Source organism: Chanodichthys erythropterus, chromosome 24, assembly GCF_024489055.1.
Source record: "Chanodichthys erythropterus isolate Z2021 chromosome 24, ASM2448905v1, whole genome shotgun sequence".
NCBI classification, from domain to species: Eukaryota; Metazoa; Chordata; class Actinopteri; order Cypriniformes; family Xenocyprididae; genus Chanodichthys; species Chanodichthys erythropterus.
The window spans coordinates 21,337,722-21,355,253 of record NC_090244.1 but is presented as its reverse complement, the minus strand read 5'-3'; the positions used below and the strand labels follow the sequence as shown (position 1 = coordinate 21,355,253).

General features: G+C 39.6%; 1 protein-coding gene across 2 annotated transcripts in view; it reads left to right on the top strand.

Annotated features, from left to right (window-relative positions):
• Positions 1-17,532, top strand: part of rassf7a (Ras association domain family member 7a) — a 63,902-nt gene that overhangs the window by 40,241 nt on the left and 6,129 nt on the right. For both annotated transcript variants that reach the window (XM_067380417.1, XM_067380416.1), the window contains exons 2-4: positions 13,417-13,575; positions 14,471-15,333; positions 16,517-16,679. In XM_067380417.1, the coding sequence (XP_067236518.1) occupies positions 13,473-13,575; positions 14,471-15,333; positions 16,517-16,679 (1,129 nt within the window). In that variant the 5' untranslated portion in view covers positions 13,417-13,472. The remainder of the gene's footprint in view (positions 1-13,416; positions 13,576-14,470; positions 15,334-16,516; positions 16,680-17,532) is intronic.

Sequence of the window (17,532 nt, the reverse complement as noted above, 5' to 3'; positions counted from 1 at the left end):
AAAGAGTATTAAATAACTTATGAACCAGAAGTCTCATGCTGCATGCAAGCAAATTTCACGAATAGAGATGGTAAAGTGGACACATACACTGGCTTAAATTGGTACGGCTGTTCAGTGATGTCAGTAAACAAATACTTCTGATTTCATTTCCTCTGTGGAAAAACACATTTAATTGGTTATGACAAACTGCAAAGCTCCACACAAGAGAACATAATGTTTCAAAGCTGGTTTCTTACAGGGCTTGTCATACACGGCTCACACTATTTTCTCTGCAGATTCCCTTATGGTCTGCTTACACCTGGTTAGTGTCTCTCATGAAGTGAAAACCACCCACCTGTCTTTAGCACTGGAATTACAACCCATGCATTATGCTAATGTCTAACAGATTCTTTTCTTGTGGTTGCACACAGTATTAATTTGGTGTCAGACATAAGATTGACATTTATTTGTGATCTTTTTGCGATGTTGAGTCAAAAGTCCAAATGCAACTTCCCATTGGCGGCCTGACAAAAATGTGTGCCCACACATTTGCAGTCTCTCTTTTTCAGTGTGTGTGCATCCCACTTGCTGAAGCCAAGATAGGGATTTCTGGGCAGTGAGCAGAGACAGCCTTGTTTGTTTTCCCAGGCTGCCTTTGTTTAGGTTAGAGGTGAAGCCTGGTCACTTTTGGTGCCCTCAACATTCCTCTGTCTTAGAGGCAAAGGGTTGCTGCTCCTACCATTCATGTGATAGGAGACACCTAAAAATCATTATCCGTAATTTATTATACAGTAAATCGCAAATGACTGCAAAAGTCATGGCCTCTTATATTATTGTTGTGGACAAAGGAGGGAATTTGAGACTATTCTGCAAACTTGCAAAAAATTAATTGGACTTCCCAACCACATTTCTTGTGAGGGAGATCCATTTTGCACATTTTTGTTAACATACTGTGTTATGTACAACTAGGGGTGGGCGATATGGCAAAAAGGTTGATCATGTTGATTTTACTATTTTGCAAGTGGCTGAGCAGTAAAGACAAACTTAAAGGTGCCGTAGAACGTCTTTTTAACACTCTGAGGTCTGAGGGTATCGCCAGCGATACCGACAGGGTTTTTTTCTTACCAGTGTGAAAGAGACTCAAAATACTCTGTTAATGTTGCACATACAATTAAGAGTTATACACCATTTTAATCTGTGGAATATCTTCTTTTATTTGTGTACACTCAGAGTAACAACAAAATGTTGTGCTTTTTGTAAAATAAAGAAAACTAACATGATGCGTGATCTCTCATCTCCCTCTGAACGAACTGTAACTTAGTGAATACTAATCACAAAAAAATTAGACTTATGTCTAAAAAAACGTTGAAATGTCATGTTTTAAATCGTGTAAGTCAAATCGGAAACAAACATTCTGTGTTTATGAAATCTGTATAAAAAGTGAGCCATGTCAGAAATCCGTGATTCAGCTCATTATCCGCTAATGTGGCCACGCCCACGGAGTCAGCGCTATTCAGAGGCAAATTCTGAGGCAATGCATGCATTCATCGTCTCAATCGTGTATTTATTGTCTTGAAAAGTGTTTTGAATAGTCATAGTTAGTGATCTCTGGCCTCTGTTAGTCCAGTTAGTTCCTGGATAGCCTATTCTTCTTTAGTGCTCAGGCATTTGTGGACTAAAGGTGTACAGAGCGCCCTCCGGCTGCGAGTATGAATTGAAAACAACACAGTATCCAGCACTCATAGTAATGACAATAAATCCTGAATAAATATTACTGTTGAGAAACATATGAGAATCCATCAATATTTCTCCAAATGTGCATGCTTTTAAGCTAAAAGCCTGTATGAAATGCCATAGAGGTAACATAATTGTTCAGACACTTTGCATCACAGAAATACATTATATTTTAAAGAATATAATAGAATTCCATTATTTTAAATTGTAATAATATTTCACAGTATTGCTGTTTTTTCTGTATGTTTGATTTACACCATGATGAGATTTGAATCATGATCACAGAGGGTTTTTTTCATAGCCTACCTGACTGAAAGGCCTCATTAATATGCAAGTCATTTCAGGTCATTATTATGTGATTCTTTTGTCTTCTCAGGTGAGAATCACCCATTATACATGAGGATTCACACCTCCACGCATACTGTGTTTCTTGACCAAAGATGTTTTAGAAAATTTAAATCTCTATTGTTTTATATGAACAAGCAGGCAGCATAATTTTTACCTCATTCTGAAGCAAAAACTCTAGTCTACAACCTCAAATATCCAGAAGTCTTGTGAACAAAGATTTAATATATATTTTTTGGCTTTATTTCAGTTCAATAACCACGCATATACGTTATTCCTTCAAAACCACAAACATGTACATACATGTTCCTCACATATTATTGTAGCCTAGTTTGTGCTGAATACAGTGTAATGACACTTTTTCCATTAATATGTTCATGAACAACTAAAAAAAGCACAAATGTCAAAACTTCTCCAGGGTCCCAAAAATCCTCAGACCCCTGAGGGTTAAAAGATGTAATATAAGTCTAAGGTGTCCCCTGAATGTGTCTGTGAAGTTTCAGCTCAAAATACCCCATAGATGCGAAGGATAACCTAGTTTAGTACTCACACGCTGTTTGACAGGCTTTTAGTGTGCACGCTTAGGATGTATGCGCTCAGAAAAGTGCATGTCAGAACAGCTTGTGAATAAAATGTTTAACGGCCAAGAACGCATGCAAATAATAAACTTTTGTGATTGTGGATAACTGCAGTGTCCCTGCCTAGGCATTAGCATGTGTATGCCAGAAAGTAGCATTTGGGAGGCCGGGAGTGTATTGAGTAAATAAAAAAGTTCAGTATTTACTTTATGTTTACTTTAAACACATCTGTCTGGATCAGGAAATCAGACAAATTGCAGTTATGGACAACATTCAGTTTCTGATTGTGTTTGTTGCTGGCAACAAGGCCATTATGAAGGAATGTCTATTCAGGTTATGGACGGAGACACTCAATGCATGCTGATCCGACTGTAATTCATATGTGAAAGCAATGACATATTTATAGGTTCATGTTTGTTCAAAGAAGATTAATCAGTTATTCAAAGAGGAAATAAGTACAAAAATGTTAACCACCAACTGACTCATCTGTAATGTTTGTTGGTGGGGGGCATGTTCAGAACTTGCCTGGAGTTGTTTGATGGTTATTTTGATGCAGAAGTGTGATTGAGCTTTCTATGAATGGATGAGACAGTACGTTTGATACAGAATTACGAAGACATCCATGGATTTTTTTTTGCACTAATTAAGCTGGCCGCGCTGTTCTTGTTGCAATTTTTCTTCCATTGCTGACATGTTTCCCATTGGAACAGGAAGTTCAGGAATAACCATTAGTCTTTAGTTTACATCACAGCTATGGACAATAATTAGCTTATTAGCAATTGACTTATTGCTAGTCAGTCACAGATGACTTTGCAGGAGGAACATTGTCATTGTAGAGGGCATTTTATGGGTCAAATATTGGGACATACCTACAAGTGTAAGGTGATGTCATCAATATTTTTTGTCTGTTTCAAGAGTAGAAAGACTGTAGATTTTAAATGTGTATTTATCTTAAAGTTTGCATTGTCAACTTTTAGGTGTACACTAGCATGTTGAGGACCTATTGATGCATGTAGCATGTTGATGACATATTATAGGCTATATACCAAAAAGTACCGACTTCGGTAAGCTTTGAGCGCTGTTGAGCAGATTCGTAAACACCTCTGATTGGTGATTGTGTTATAGCGCTTTTATTGTGATATAGCGCTTTTTACAATTGGTAATTGTTTCAAAGCAGCTTTACATATTAGAAGCACAGAAAAAAAATAAGTACAAGCAAGCGTGGTAATGTGTAACATATACAAGATGGTGCTACATTAAGCCAATGTTGGCTGACTCCCAGGGGTGGAAAAAAACCCCTAGGAGAAAAACCCAGCGTGCTAACACTGGGAAAGTCCTAGGAAGGGAAAAAACCCCTTGGAAGATATATATATATATATATATATATATATATATAATATATATATATATATATATATATATATATATATAATATATGTAAATGAATATGGAGATCAAAATCTGAATTATACATTTTTATTATAGAGATTAAAAATAGATTATATATAAATATATGTAAGCGGATACGGAGATTAAAAATCTGAATTATAGATGCAGCCAGAACTGGATCTGTAGGCCCATTGTCTCCTGGGCTACGTTGTAGTCAGGTCCAGACACAGGTTCTCCATCTGATCTCGATACGGTCTGGATCCAGCACCTGGCAAACCTCAGGATAAGCAGAGAGACAGATATTAGCGGAGATGCCGTTCTTATTCTGATGTACAGGTATATCTAGTGTTATAGGAAATGTTCTCGGTTCCAGCCGACCTAATTATTGCAGCGTAACAATCCTTTAACGGATTTGAAAAATGTTAATGTATTGATAATGTGTTATGTGTATGCAAGAGCAAAGAGATGTGTTTTTAGTTTAGATTTAAACTGACAGAGTGTGTCTGCTTCCCGAACAATGCTAGGAAGATTGTTCCAGAGTTTAGGTGCTAAATAGGAAAAGGATCTGCCACCTTCAGTTGATTTTTATATTCTGGGTATTATCAACTGGCCTGAATTCTGAGATCGCAATAGACGTGAAGGACTATAATGCATTAAGAGCTCACTTAGGTACTGGGGAGCTAAACCATTTAGAGCTTTATAAGTAAGTAGCAAGATTTTAAAATCTATACAATGTTTAATAGGGAGCCAATGTAATGTTGACAGATTGGTACCGAAGTCGGTACTTTTGACAACTCTACTATACAGTATTTCATGCAATTACATCAGAAGTAACTGTAATTAAATTAGAAAAATTAAGAGTAATCCCTAACTTTACTTTTTCAAGGGAAAATTAATTAAATTACAGTAAATACTTAGTAATGAACAAGAGTATACAATTTCGGACGCAGTGCATAGATTTTGTTCTTCTTCTGTGCTTTTTTCTGTTGTGGCGGTTAGCAAACAGCATTGCATTACCGCATGCGCCCCCTTCTGGATTAAAGTGTGAATCGCCTGTGATTGACTGTATTCGTCATCTGACCGTATGCACAGATCCACGACATCTGTATCGTGATGGTTCGGGACGAATATATGTACTGTTACACCCCTAATATATGTAAAATTGAAGAAAAAGTGAAGAGAAAGTGAACTAATCATGGTCAGAAACCTCACACGGTCCTGTCGGGCCTGGATCTGCTATCAGACCTTTAGTGACTATGCTTTGGATTGGTCTGGCCCTTTATTTGTTTTATTTCATATATAAAAGACCATTAGTCAGAGATGTTGCTGATGCCTCACTGCTGTGGATTGGAGATGCCATCCTAATAAATCACTGATTGATCCATAATGAGTAGAGACAGTTATAATTCACCACACACACCCATCAGTCACTCCATGACACAATCCATCTGCTTTCTCAGCACCACATTCGTTCAGTGATCAACTGCTGAGGAAACATTAAATCAAAGCCACACAACAGCTGAAAGAGAGAGCCGTCCCACCCTGCCCTTGTATTTTACTTTTTTGTTTGTTAAAGCTGCAGAAAAGGCTAAAACACAGATGTTTTCTCACTCAGAAAGAGCAGTTGTTATGCATATGTGGGGGCTGAAGAAGACATGCACCATGGGATATATGCACATCAACAGCTGAAACTTTATTCCATGTGATATAAGTGGCCTTTTGTGTCTGCTCATATTGTATTAATAAAGGTATGAAACTAACACCCACCATAAGCCAAACACCTGTAATTTTTTCTTCTTCTAGCCGTTATGACAAGTGACATGTTTCAGCCTGACGTTTGACATGAAGATATTCCATTGCTTAGACATAACGATGTTTGCTTAAAGAAATGCATTTGATTATATAGACAAGAACAGACAAAACAAAAGCTGTCAATATCACATCTGATCGGATGTTTGTTCAGTGGTGCAAGAGCATTTCGAAGAATATGTACATATGAAGAATTTTTTCCACTGTTATGTTTAGACATTGTATTGTGGCTAATATTTGTCTGATTACTAAGGTGTTCTGTATAATTGCTTAGGGTGTTGCTAGGTGATTGCTAGGATGTTTTGTGTGGTTGTTAACAAGTGTGGATGCTGATATGTTCTGCAAGTTGAAAGGGTGTAGCTTGGTGGTTGCCAGGATGTTTTTGTGGATTGTTAACACAGTGCTATGTGGTTGATAGGGTGTTCTGGGTAGTTGCTAGGGTGTTTTGGGGTGTTGTTAACATTTTATGCTTTTGATAGGTTGTTCTAGTTGCAAGGTGGTTGCTATGGTGTTTTGGGGTGTTGTTAACATGTTATGCGGATGATATGATGTTTTAGGTAGTTGCTAGGTGGATGCTAGGGTGATTGGGGGTGTTGTTGACATGTTGCTATGTGGTTGATATGGTGTTTTGGGTAGTTGCTAGGTGGTTGCTAGGGTGTTTTAGGTGAACATGTTGGTATACGGTTGATATGGTGTTCTGGGTAGTTGCTAGGTGATTGCTAGGTTGTTTTGGGTGGTTGTTAACATGTTATGCGGTTGATAGGGTGTTCTAGGTAATATCTTCTGCAAGTTGCTACGGTGTAGCTTGGTAGTTACTAGGAAGTTTTGGGGGTTGTTAACACATTGAAGTGTGATTGGGGGTTCTGGGTAGTTGCTAGGTGGTTGCTAGGGTGTTGTTGACATGTTGCTATGTGGTTGATATGATGTTTTGGTAGTTGCTAGGGTGAGATGTTAATATGTTGCCATGCGAATGCTAGAGAGTTCTGGGTAGTTGCTTAGGGTGTTGCTAGCTGGTTGTTAGGGTGAGTGGTTGTCGATATGTTGCTATGCTGATGCTAAAGTGTTCTGGGTAGTTACTTAGGCGGTTGCTAGGGTGTTTTAAGTTAACATGTTGCTATGCGGTTGATAGGATGTTATGGGTAGGTGCTAGGTGGATGCTAGGGTGTTTTGGGTTGTTGTTAACACGTTGCTATGCAATTGATAGGGTGTTCTGGGTAGTTGCTAGGTGGATGCTAGGGTGTTTGGGGTTGTTGTTAACACATTGCTATGCAATTGATAGGGTCTTCTGGGTAGTACCTATGTGGTTGCTAGGGTGTTTTAGGTTAACATGTTGGTATGCAGTTGATATGGTGTTCTGGCTAGTTGCTATGTGGATGCTAGGGTGTTTTGGGTGGTTGTTAACATGTTATGTGGTTGATAGGGTGTTCTAGGTAATATATTCTGCAAGTTGCTACGGTGTAGCTTGGTAGTTACTAGGAAGTTTTGGGGTTTGTTAACACATTGATGTGTGATTAGATAGGGTGTTCTGGGTAGTTGCTAGGTGGTTGTTAGGGTGTTTGGGGTGTTGTTGACATGTTGCTATGTGGTTGATATGGTGTTTTAGGTAGTTGCTAGGGTGGGATGTTAATATGTTGCAATGCAAATTCTAGAGAGTTCAGGGTAGTTGCTTAGGGTGTGGTTAGCTGGTTGTTAGGGTGAGTGGTTGTCAATATGTTGCTATGCTGATGCTAAACTGTTCTGGGTAATTGCTAGGTGGATGCTAGGGTGTTTTGGGTTGTTGTTAACCCATTGCTATGCAATTGATAAGGTGTTCTGGGTAGTACTTATGTGGTTGGTAGGGTGTTTTAGGTTAACATGTTGGTATGCGGTTGATATGGTGTTCTGTGTAGTTGCTAGGTGGATGCTAGGGTGTTTTGGGTGGTTGTTAACGTTATGAGGTTGATAGGGTGTTCTAGGTAATATTCTGCAAGTTGCTACGGTATAGGATGGTAGTTACTAGGACGTTTTGGGGTTTGTTAACACATTGAAGGTGTTCTGGGTAGTTGCTTGCTAGGTGGTTGCTAGGGTGTTTGAGGTGTTGTTGAAGTTGCTATGTGGTTGATAGGGTGTTTTGGGTAGTTGCTAGGGTGGGATGTTAATATGTTGCAATGCAAACGCTAGAGAGTTCTGGGTAGTTGCTTAGGGTGTTGTTAGCTGGTTGTTTGGGTGAGTGGTTGTCAATATGTTGCTATGCTGATGCTAAAGTGATCTGGGTAGTTACTTAGGTGGTTGCTACGGTGTTTTAGGGTGTTGTTAACATGTAATGCGGTTGATAAGGTGTTCTGAGTAGTTGCTAGGTGGATGCAAGGGTGTTTTGGGTTGTTGTTAACACATTGCTATGCAATTGATAAGGTGTTCTGGGTAGTGTTTGCTGGGGTGTTTGGGGAGTTGTTGACATGTTGCTATGTGGTTTATATGGTGTTTTGGGTAGTTGCTAGGGTGGGATGTTAATACATTGAGATGTGAATGCTAGAGAGTTCTGGGTAGTTGCTTACGGTGTTGTTAGCTGGTTGTTAGGATGAGTGGTCGTCAATATGTTGCTATGCTGATGCTAAACTGTTCTAGGTAGTTGCTTAGGGTGTTGCTAGGGTGTTTTGGCTGCTGTTGACATGTTGATATGGTGTTCTGGGTAGATGCTAGAGTGTGGCTTTGGTATTGGTGGTTAATACGTTGCTAGGTTGTTCTGGGTAATTTCCAGGGTGTAGCCATGTGATTCTTTCAAGATATGGCTCTTGTACCTGGTTAAATGTCTTCATGAGCTTTTCATCTGCCAGGCAGAATAAGTCTGAATCGTTTGGAAAAGATCAGCACATTTGCACCGTTTAAGATATCATTCTTGTCTGTAGCACGACATATTTAATACTTAAATAGAATAAGCAATAGACATAGTCTTTGTGCGTAACGTCAGTGTTGCCTCATGAATTATTTGCACTTTCATGCTTTGTGTATTAAACAGCTGAATTGCTAAAAGAAAGCACAGATCACATCCCTTGTGGGGCAAGATGATGTTTACGTGCTTCCTTCTGCAGATGTGAGCAGTTGTAGTTGTTGCAGTTGTGTGAGACTTCTCTATCTCCCCCTAGAGCTTCACTCCTCTAACTATCTCATACAGTTACATTGATTTATTAACGGCAGCTTTGCACAGTAGTTTTTCAATAAGAACAACTGGCTAATAAAATCTGCGTTAAGAGAAAGCTCCACGCCTGCACAATAACAGTGTGCTTGTTCCTCAGGACATATTCCCAACAGCCCACAAAACATAAAGAGGATGATGAGAGAGAGGAATGGGATCGTTCCAGTAATCATAGCTTTTGGAGAACGTGCTCAGAAGGGAGGAGACAGGGACGTTTTAGATGTGTCTGGGGTGGGTCTGCATTTCTGAAGCAGTGGGTCTGGACATGTGCGAGTGATTGCATTTTAAGATGGAAGTTGATGATTCACCCAAATCTCAAATGCAAGCCTGCTGTGAGTCAGGTCACCATGCTAAAATATATATTTTTCTGTTCTAACACGAATCCTGTGAACATAAGTCCAAACTGTCCGACTGGTGCGTCTGGCACCTGTTGATTCTTCTGCCATTCATCTTTCACGTTCCAGTACTTTATTGGCATGGTAACTGCAGCGGGCTGAGTTGAGAGGTGTACCCTGAGGCCACGGGCTTCATTTAGTATGAGCCTGTTAGAGGTACAGGAGACAAAAGAAGATTTGTTTTACTCTCTGCTGCACGTGGGCCAACAGGGTAGCATTCCTCTGCTTCAGTGTGGATGGGAAAGGGCTGGAAGAAAGCTTCAGTGTTCGCCAGCACCATTTCAGAATTTTTGAAGAACAGAAAAACAATAGATTAAGAGGCTTACAAGAGCAGGTGGAAAGAAAACCGATTTCAAACTGGAAGTTTTCAAGTTTAGGACTTGAGTTTAGAGGTGCCTTTTTTTTTTTACCTGCTCAAAATACCCCATAGATTTTTTTTAATTCATTTTTTTAACGGCCTATTTTGGGGCATCATTATAAATGAGCCGATTCAGGGCTGCTGGCCCTTTAATTCTCGTGCTCCACGCCCACAGAGCTCATGCTTGCCTTGAACAGTGCATAAACAGTTCACACAGCTAATATAACCCTCAAATTGGATCTTAACAAAGTGCTCGTTATGCATTTGTCGGATTATGTGAGTATTGTATACTGTTATATTGTTTACATTTGATTCTGAATGAATTTGAGGCTGTGCTCTGTGGCTAACGGCTAATGCTACACTGTTGGAGAGATTTATAAAGAATGAAGTTGTTTATGCATTATACAGACTGCAAGTGTTTAATAATGAAAACAGCGACGGTTCTTGTCTCTGTGAATATAGTAAGAAACGATGGTAACTTTAACCACATTTAACAGTACATTAGCAACATGTTAACGAAACATTTAGAAAGACAATTTACAAATATATCACTAAAAATATCATGATATCATGGATCATGTCAGTTATTATCGCTCCATCTGCCATTTTTCGCTGTTGTTATTGCTTGCTTACCTAGTCTGTTGATTCACCTGTGCAGATCCAGATGTTAATACTGGCCACCCTTGTCTAATGCCTTTCATAATGTTGGGAACATGGGCTGGCATATGCAAATATTGGGGTGTACACCCCGACTGTTACGTAACAGTCGGTGTTATGTTGAGATTCGCCTGTTCTTCGGAGGTCTTTTAAACAAATGAGATTTATATAAGGAGGAAACAATGGAGTTTGAGACTCACTGTATGTCATTTCCATGTACTGAACTCTTATTATTTGACTATGCCAAGATAAATTAAATTTTTCATTCGAGGGCACCTTTAATGAAGAAAATTAAACGGTTAGTTCACCCAAAAATTATCCTATAACTTACTCACCCTCAAGTAGGGCTGGGTACCGAACTCGATACTTTTTAGGTACCGATCGAACTGCCTCGATACTACCGAGTATCGAAAAGTGTCTTGTCATTCGGTACCAAATTTCGGTACCTCAGAATGGAGCCAAGGAGAGGGGCGGAGAAATGCTTTCGCTGTCTCGTTGAGGAGCAAGTAACGTTGCGCTACATTGTTATTTATATCTAAATATATAAAACTATACGTGCGAGAGAGACCCTATGTGCGAGAGGGCGATTGAATCAACGGTTTCGTTTTCAGTTTATCTCCGAATGGACGGGTGAGAAACGGCTGTTTATGTGAGCAGCCGGTTCACTACAGATACTGTTAACAGAAAACAAAAGTGTAGCACTGCCTGCAGAAACAGCGGAACGCGCAATGTTTTTTGTAGTCTAAGGTACAACACACAGCAGCTTTACATCAGCGTTCGTCCCTCAAGTCTATGGAAACACGCGACCGGTTCGTGACGGCCTCTAGTTCGCCTGCACGAGCACAGGCTCTGCCTCTGGCTCCAGAACGCGAACAATTCTGCTGAAAAAGGGGTATCAGCGTCCTCCTGATACTGCGGATAATCTGCGGGTCGGGCCAAGAAATAATAAAAAAAAAATAACATTCAAATTAATTGCGGGTGGATGAGAGATGAATCATTAATGTGTTGATTTTAATAAAGACACAGAACTCTTATTTCACGGTAAGACGCAACGAACTTGCATCACTCTTACTTCCACTTTGATCTTGTTAATAATAATTATTTTTTTGAAGAACAATTGCTGAGTGATTTAAAAAAGAGCCTCACATACTTAATTTTTGCATTGAAAACTAAACTTTATTAAAACTATTTGCACTGATTTATTGTGTTGGGTAAATTTTTTTAATTTGTGCTTTTTTTATTCCCCGCAGTGGCTCAGGAGATGAGTCTTTGAGTCTGAAAACAAGTCAACAAAGTTAAAATATAAAACCAAAGATTTTTTTGAGGTTATGTAATCTTGTTTAAACATATTTTATAAAATTGGTACCGAAAAAGGTATCGTTTAGGTATCGGTATCGAAGTCAAGGTATCGGTATCGTCTCGGTATCGAAAATTTTTGAACGATACCCAGCCCTACCCTCAAGCCATCCTAGGTGAATATGACTTTCTTCTTTCAGACAAACACAATCAGAGTTCTATTAAAATATATTCTGGCTCTTCCAAGCTTTATAATGGGAGTGAATAGTAACCGATATTTTGAAGTCCAAAAAAGCTCATCCATCCATCATAAAAGTAACCCATACGACTCCAGTGGGTTAATAAAGGCCTTCTGAAGCAAAGCGATGCATTTTTGTAATAAATTATCCATATTTTTAACTTTTATAGACTAGAATCACACCTAGAATGGCTTGAGGGTCAGTAAATTATGGGATATTTTTAATTTTTGGGTGAACTAATCCTTTAAGGTTTTTGAAAAAAAAAAAATTTTTGTGAGTTTATATCTCAGAATTCTGAGAAGTTTGTATTCTACAGCGATAACAAGCTTCCACACAATAAACACACATACAATGGGGGCGAATATGACCCTGACATGTTTATGTGAGTTATGAAAAAAAAATGCTGCTCCTCTCACCTTAATTCTCTTCATTCTCTATTAAACTTGACTTTGTGGCCTAGAGATCCATCATCGGGTACTTAGCAGCTGCTAAATGGTCTGCTTTGTATCTTAGCACTGCTATTAAATGTTTTCATAAGTTAATGCGGTAGACTTTATCATAGAATTTCCTCACAAAGGGTGTAATGCGCAACAGTCAAAGTGCACAGAGCCAACATTCATTATGTCTCACTCTTATTAATCTCACAAACAGGTATTCATTCAATAACTGCACGGCTGAAAAATTCAGATGCACACCTTACCTTAGCAGCTCCATCTGTTCCTGCTGTGGGGCTTCAAAGTGGACTCAGACACACATGCAAGCACATGCAGTCTCTGAACAACTAAGTTCTGCCTGTCTGTTCCCTTAAGCATTCATCTGCCAAAATGCCTTTGAAGAGAGCCAGCAGTGCATTTAATTGGAGCAGAGCTATGAGTCCATCAACCTTCTGCTAATAATAACTCTTGAAATTTGCTTACCCACTGGACCTGATGTTCAGTCATGATTTCAAGTCTCATGTCTGGAAATACCTGCAGAGTTTGATCAATCAGGTAGAAACAATTAAAGTAGAAAATAGCTTGATTTTTCTTTATGGATGTTTTTTGGGCCTTATTTTTTACAAGTTTGGACTAGAGATGGGCAATTTAGTAATTTTGTCTTCTCAAATTCTAAACTCCACAGAAAAGGGCGTAGTTTCAGTTGGGGGCATTGAAGTGTGAACCATTTTAGCAAGGTCCCAGGGCATGCTCCCTCATGCGATTTTATTTATTTATTTGTTTGTTTATGACTATACCTAAGGTCTCCAGTACTTTATGTTGGGGCAATGGATTGTTGTGTTTTGTTAATTGTTCTATGCATATGTATGTCATATGGATGTCTTCAGCCATTGTATTGCATCAAAAAACTATCAAAACCTCTGTGTTGAACCGAAAATGATAAAGGATTATTGAAGTTTGTAATGTAATATATTTCAGACCATGAAAACATGTTGCAATAACTTGGCACTGTTGCTGCTTTGTCATTTCAGAATCCAGACTTTGTCATGCATTGCTGATGTAAGCTGATCTGTGTTCAGTGTCTCTGATGGAGCTGAAAGTTTGGGTGGATGGAGTTGTACGAGTGGTTTGCGGACTGTCAGAAGAGACATCATGCCAGGATGTAGTCATTGCACTCGCTCAAGCCATTGGTAAGTACCTCTGAGAATGAACTTTAGGTGGTGAGTTTAGACATTAAAAGATCTGGGCTGGTAACCAGTAGATTGTAGGTTAGAAGCCAACAAAATTTTTGTCAATGAGGCCTTGCCATAGTGCCCTTGATCAAGACACTTAAAGTAACCCTCGGACAGTTCCCCTAGGTCCTGTTTATACCTGGTATTAAGATGCTTTTTGGTCAATCTGATCACAAGTAGACAATGGAGATATCCCTGTGTACATTGCTGGTCACTTTTGTTCACTTTCAACCTCTTCTGTCCTGATTTATTCAAGGGGAGGGTCTATGGGTGGGTAAATGTATGGGTTTTTCAATCTAATGGGCAACATAAGCTCATGCAATTTAAATATGAACATGCCTGGAGACAACAGAAAACATACGGTGAGCATCAGCTTTCATTTCTGCTCCGACAGCTGCAAGAACATACAGAACGCTGTGAGTGTGTGTTAGAAATCAGGAATGGTGAGAGAACATTGTGCTTGGTACATTTATTTTTTTTGTCTTCAAACCAAACTTGGGTCTTCAGCCGACAAAGTTTAAATCCTGTCTAGATAGCCCGCTTTCCATAATGTTTAAGCATTAGATCAGCAGGCAGAGAGTTGGTGGTCTTTTTTGGCTGTTCAAACTCATTCGACCACATGAGTGTCTACACTATGAAAGCAATCCTCTTGAATTGGTCAACAGCGGACAAGCTCAAAACGTTTTAGACCCCATTTACACCTGTATTTTTCATCGTCCACTTAATACCGCATCTTAATACCAGGTGTAAACAGGACCCTAGATCAAGGGGGATTGTCCACATAATAAGTGTACAAAAGAGTAAGTAGGTATGATGCCTTTTAAGACTCTAACTACCCCTGTGCTCTCTACAGGCCAGACGGGGCGATACGTTCTCATTCAGAAATTGAGGGACACTGAGCGCCAACTTCTGGCCAATGAGCGGCCGCTGGAGTCCCTGGCCAAACTGGGCCAACATAGCAGTGAGGTGCAGTTCTTCCTGCGGCGGACTGGTCCCAGCAGCAGTGAGGAACAAAGTCTGCACAACCGCACCCTCCCTCACTCCAAGCCTTCCACATCAGAACCGAAACGGGGATTACCGAAGAAATCCTTAACCTTCAACTTGGGCCCTTCCTGTTCTCCTCGTACAAAAACTAAGGACTCTCGTAAAACACCTTCTCCTGAACAGAGGGCATCCCCAGTTCCACACACGGCGTACCTTCCGGGGCCATCTAAAGAGGAGGTGTTCCGGCATGTTCTCCAGCAGCAAGAGCAGCTACGTGCCCTCGAGTCCCAGCTGGTGGCTGTGGACAGGGAATGCGAAACTTGGGACCAGACGTCTACAGAGGAGACATCCCTGCAGGCAGAGATGGAGGTTTTGGAAAATACCTTGTGGAAGAACCAGCAAGAGCTGGTGGACGAGGAGTTCTGGGAGGAGGAATTAAGGATCGAGACCGAGAGGGAGCGTGGGATGAAGCGGCGGTTAGGAGAGCTGCATGCTAAACTGGATGATTGCGGGCAGAAGTTGCATGAATTCAACACTCGTGCCATGCAGCTTGAAAAGGACATTCAGCGAGAAATGCTACAGGTGGACAACTTGCCCAATCAGTCCGATTCAAAAGACTCTTTGGGGGTAGTCAAGGCAGATCTTCAAAGTCGACAAAAGCAGGGGGAGGAGTTGGAGGCAGAGCTTATAGAGCTTGAGAAGGCTTTGGGGAGGGCGGAGACTCTGCTGAAGGTAAGCAGAGAGGGTGTGGCTCAAGAGAGAGGCTTATAGCTGTTGGCTACAAAATGCTGGCAGGTATTGCGGTCCCCTCGGCAAGGGCGTACGAGCAATGAACTGAAAATCTGAGCAAAGGAACTCACCTTTTGAAATGATTCAGATGTTCACACTCAGAACATATGCATTCAATCTTTTAACCTACTTTTCTGTGCACAAAAACAAATGTTTTTATTTGGACACGCATACATTTCTTTTATTTCCTGTGTATTTTATGCCTTGAAAGGACAAAATAAAGGTATACACTTATTAAATGAGTTTCCTTTCCTGCTAGGCATGTATGAATTTCACACTGTAGGTAGGTAATTATGCACCAGCCTCGGTTTTAAAACAGCATTTCAATATTTCACTATTCCAGAGACTTAAATCAAAGACTTGCAAGTCTGTGAAGATGATCTACACTACTTCATATCACAAGTACCATTTGAAAATCTTCCTTTATGTCTTCTTCCAAAAAGCAAGAAAATCAACCGTGACTAACCGGATCTCTTACATAATCAAAATCTATTCTCATTAGATAAGTCTTGCATGTGAAGTATGCTGCTCTTCCTCCATGACCACGCAGTGAATTATCATAGTTTTCAAATGGCAGCTCAGGTGATTACTTGAGTCGCATACTTTGTGGTTACCTTTGACTTGTCTGTATTTGAATTTGGCTTGTCTTGTTAAACACGTGAAACCTACAGCCAGAAAGGTGTGAAACGTACCCATAGAGGACAAATCCCGAGATTACTGTAAACAAAGCCACAGGGCACAAACTTACTGCCTTGGCTGTTGTTGCTGTTGAAACATGGCGCCTCCTTGTGATTGCTGGTGGAATTACAAGAAAGAAGCAAAATTGTATTCAGACAACATTCACAAGAATTTTTACAGGGATTGATTTAAAGGTAGTAATTAAATCATTTGTTAAAAATGTCAAAATAAATATTAAAAATATAAAATAATAATTTAATAAATACAAAAAATGTCAAATGTATCCAATTGTCTGTCTTTATCTGAAGCATCTTAACAACATACTACAGTGCAGCAACTCCAAAAATGACTTTGGTTTATGTTTCATATTCATAATATTTTGAACAGTTTTTTTTTTTTTATTTTAGTCAGCAGGCTGTTTGTGATAGTCTGTTCTCTCTGTGTGTAGGCAAAGCAGGAGGAAGTTGAGGAGTTGAATAAGGAGCTCAGACAGTGTAATTTACAACAGTTTATCCAGCAGGCTGGAGCCCTGCCTACCCACACTCAAGCCCGCACAGACCTCAATGAACACCCGAAAGAACTGGACCTGGCTCAACAACAGCAGGACAATGGTATGGCCTACACACACACACACACACACACACACACACACTAAATCTGCTGCAGGTATATGCAAGTAATTCATCAGAGAAAACAAATTAAAGGGATAGTTCACCCAAAAATGAAAATTATCCCATGATTTACTCACCCTCAAGCCATCCTAGGTGTATATGACTATCTTTTTTCAGGCGAACACACTTGGAGATGTATTTAAAAATATCCTTGCTCCTCCAAGCTTTATAATCCCAGCTAGAAATTGTATTAAGAACATTATGCTATGTTCTGGGAATGCTTTCAGTGCCAAGTTTTATTTTTGTTCCCAGAACATTCTCCTAAAAGGTTGGATAACATTCTCTAAAACATTCTAAAAATGTTACATTGTTAGAACATTATCCCCTAACATTCTTATAAAGATTTTAGCGGGAAGCTTCCTATTGGCCACTGGATGTGGACTCGCACAGCTCAGATGTCAAATTTTGGTTGAAAGTGAAAACCCAACCCGACATCATTAAATAACTCCAAAAACAGCATTACCAGCTTCACTTATTATAAACCAGACTAACTTTATTTCTGTCATGCATGTATAAAAGTTCTTATTGAGATTTACAAAGGTTTAGATGTTGATAGTTTATTGAAAAAATAAGTCTGGTTTGGTGTCACCATTTTGGTGGTCAGTTTTTGCTTTAGTTGGGCAGTTTGACTCTTAACTTCTTGTTATGTTAAGTACAGCAAAAGAAAATGTGATTGGATGCTATAACATAGATATTTGCTGATGATAAAGATCTTATCATTATGTTGCGATTACAGCATCACGGGTTACTCTAGTGGCGCAAGTTGACATTATGCATTATGCGTAAGGTCGTC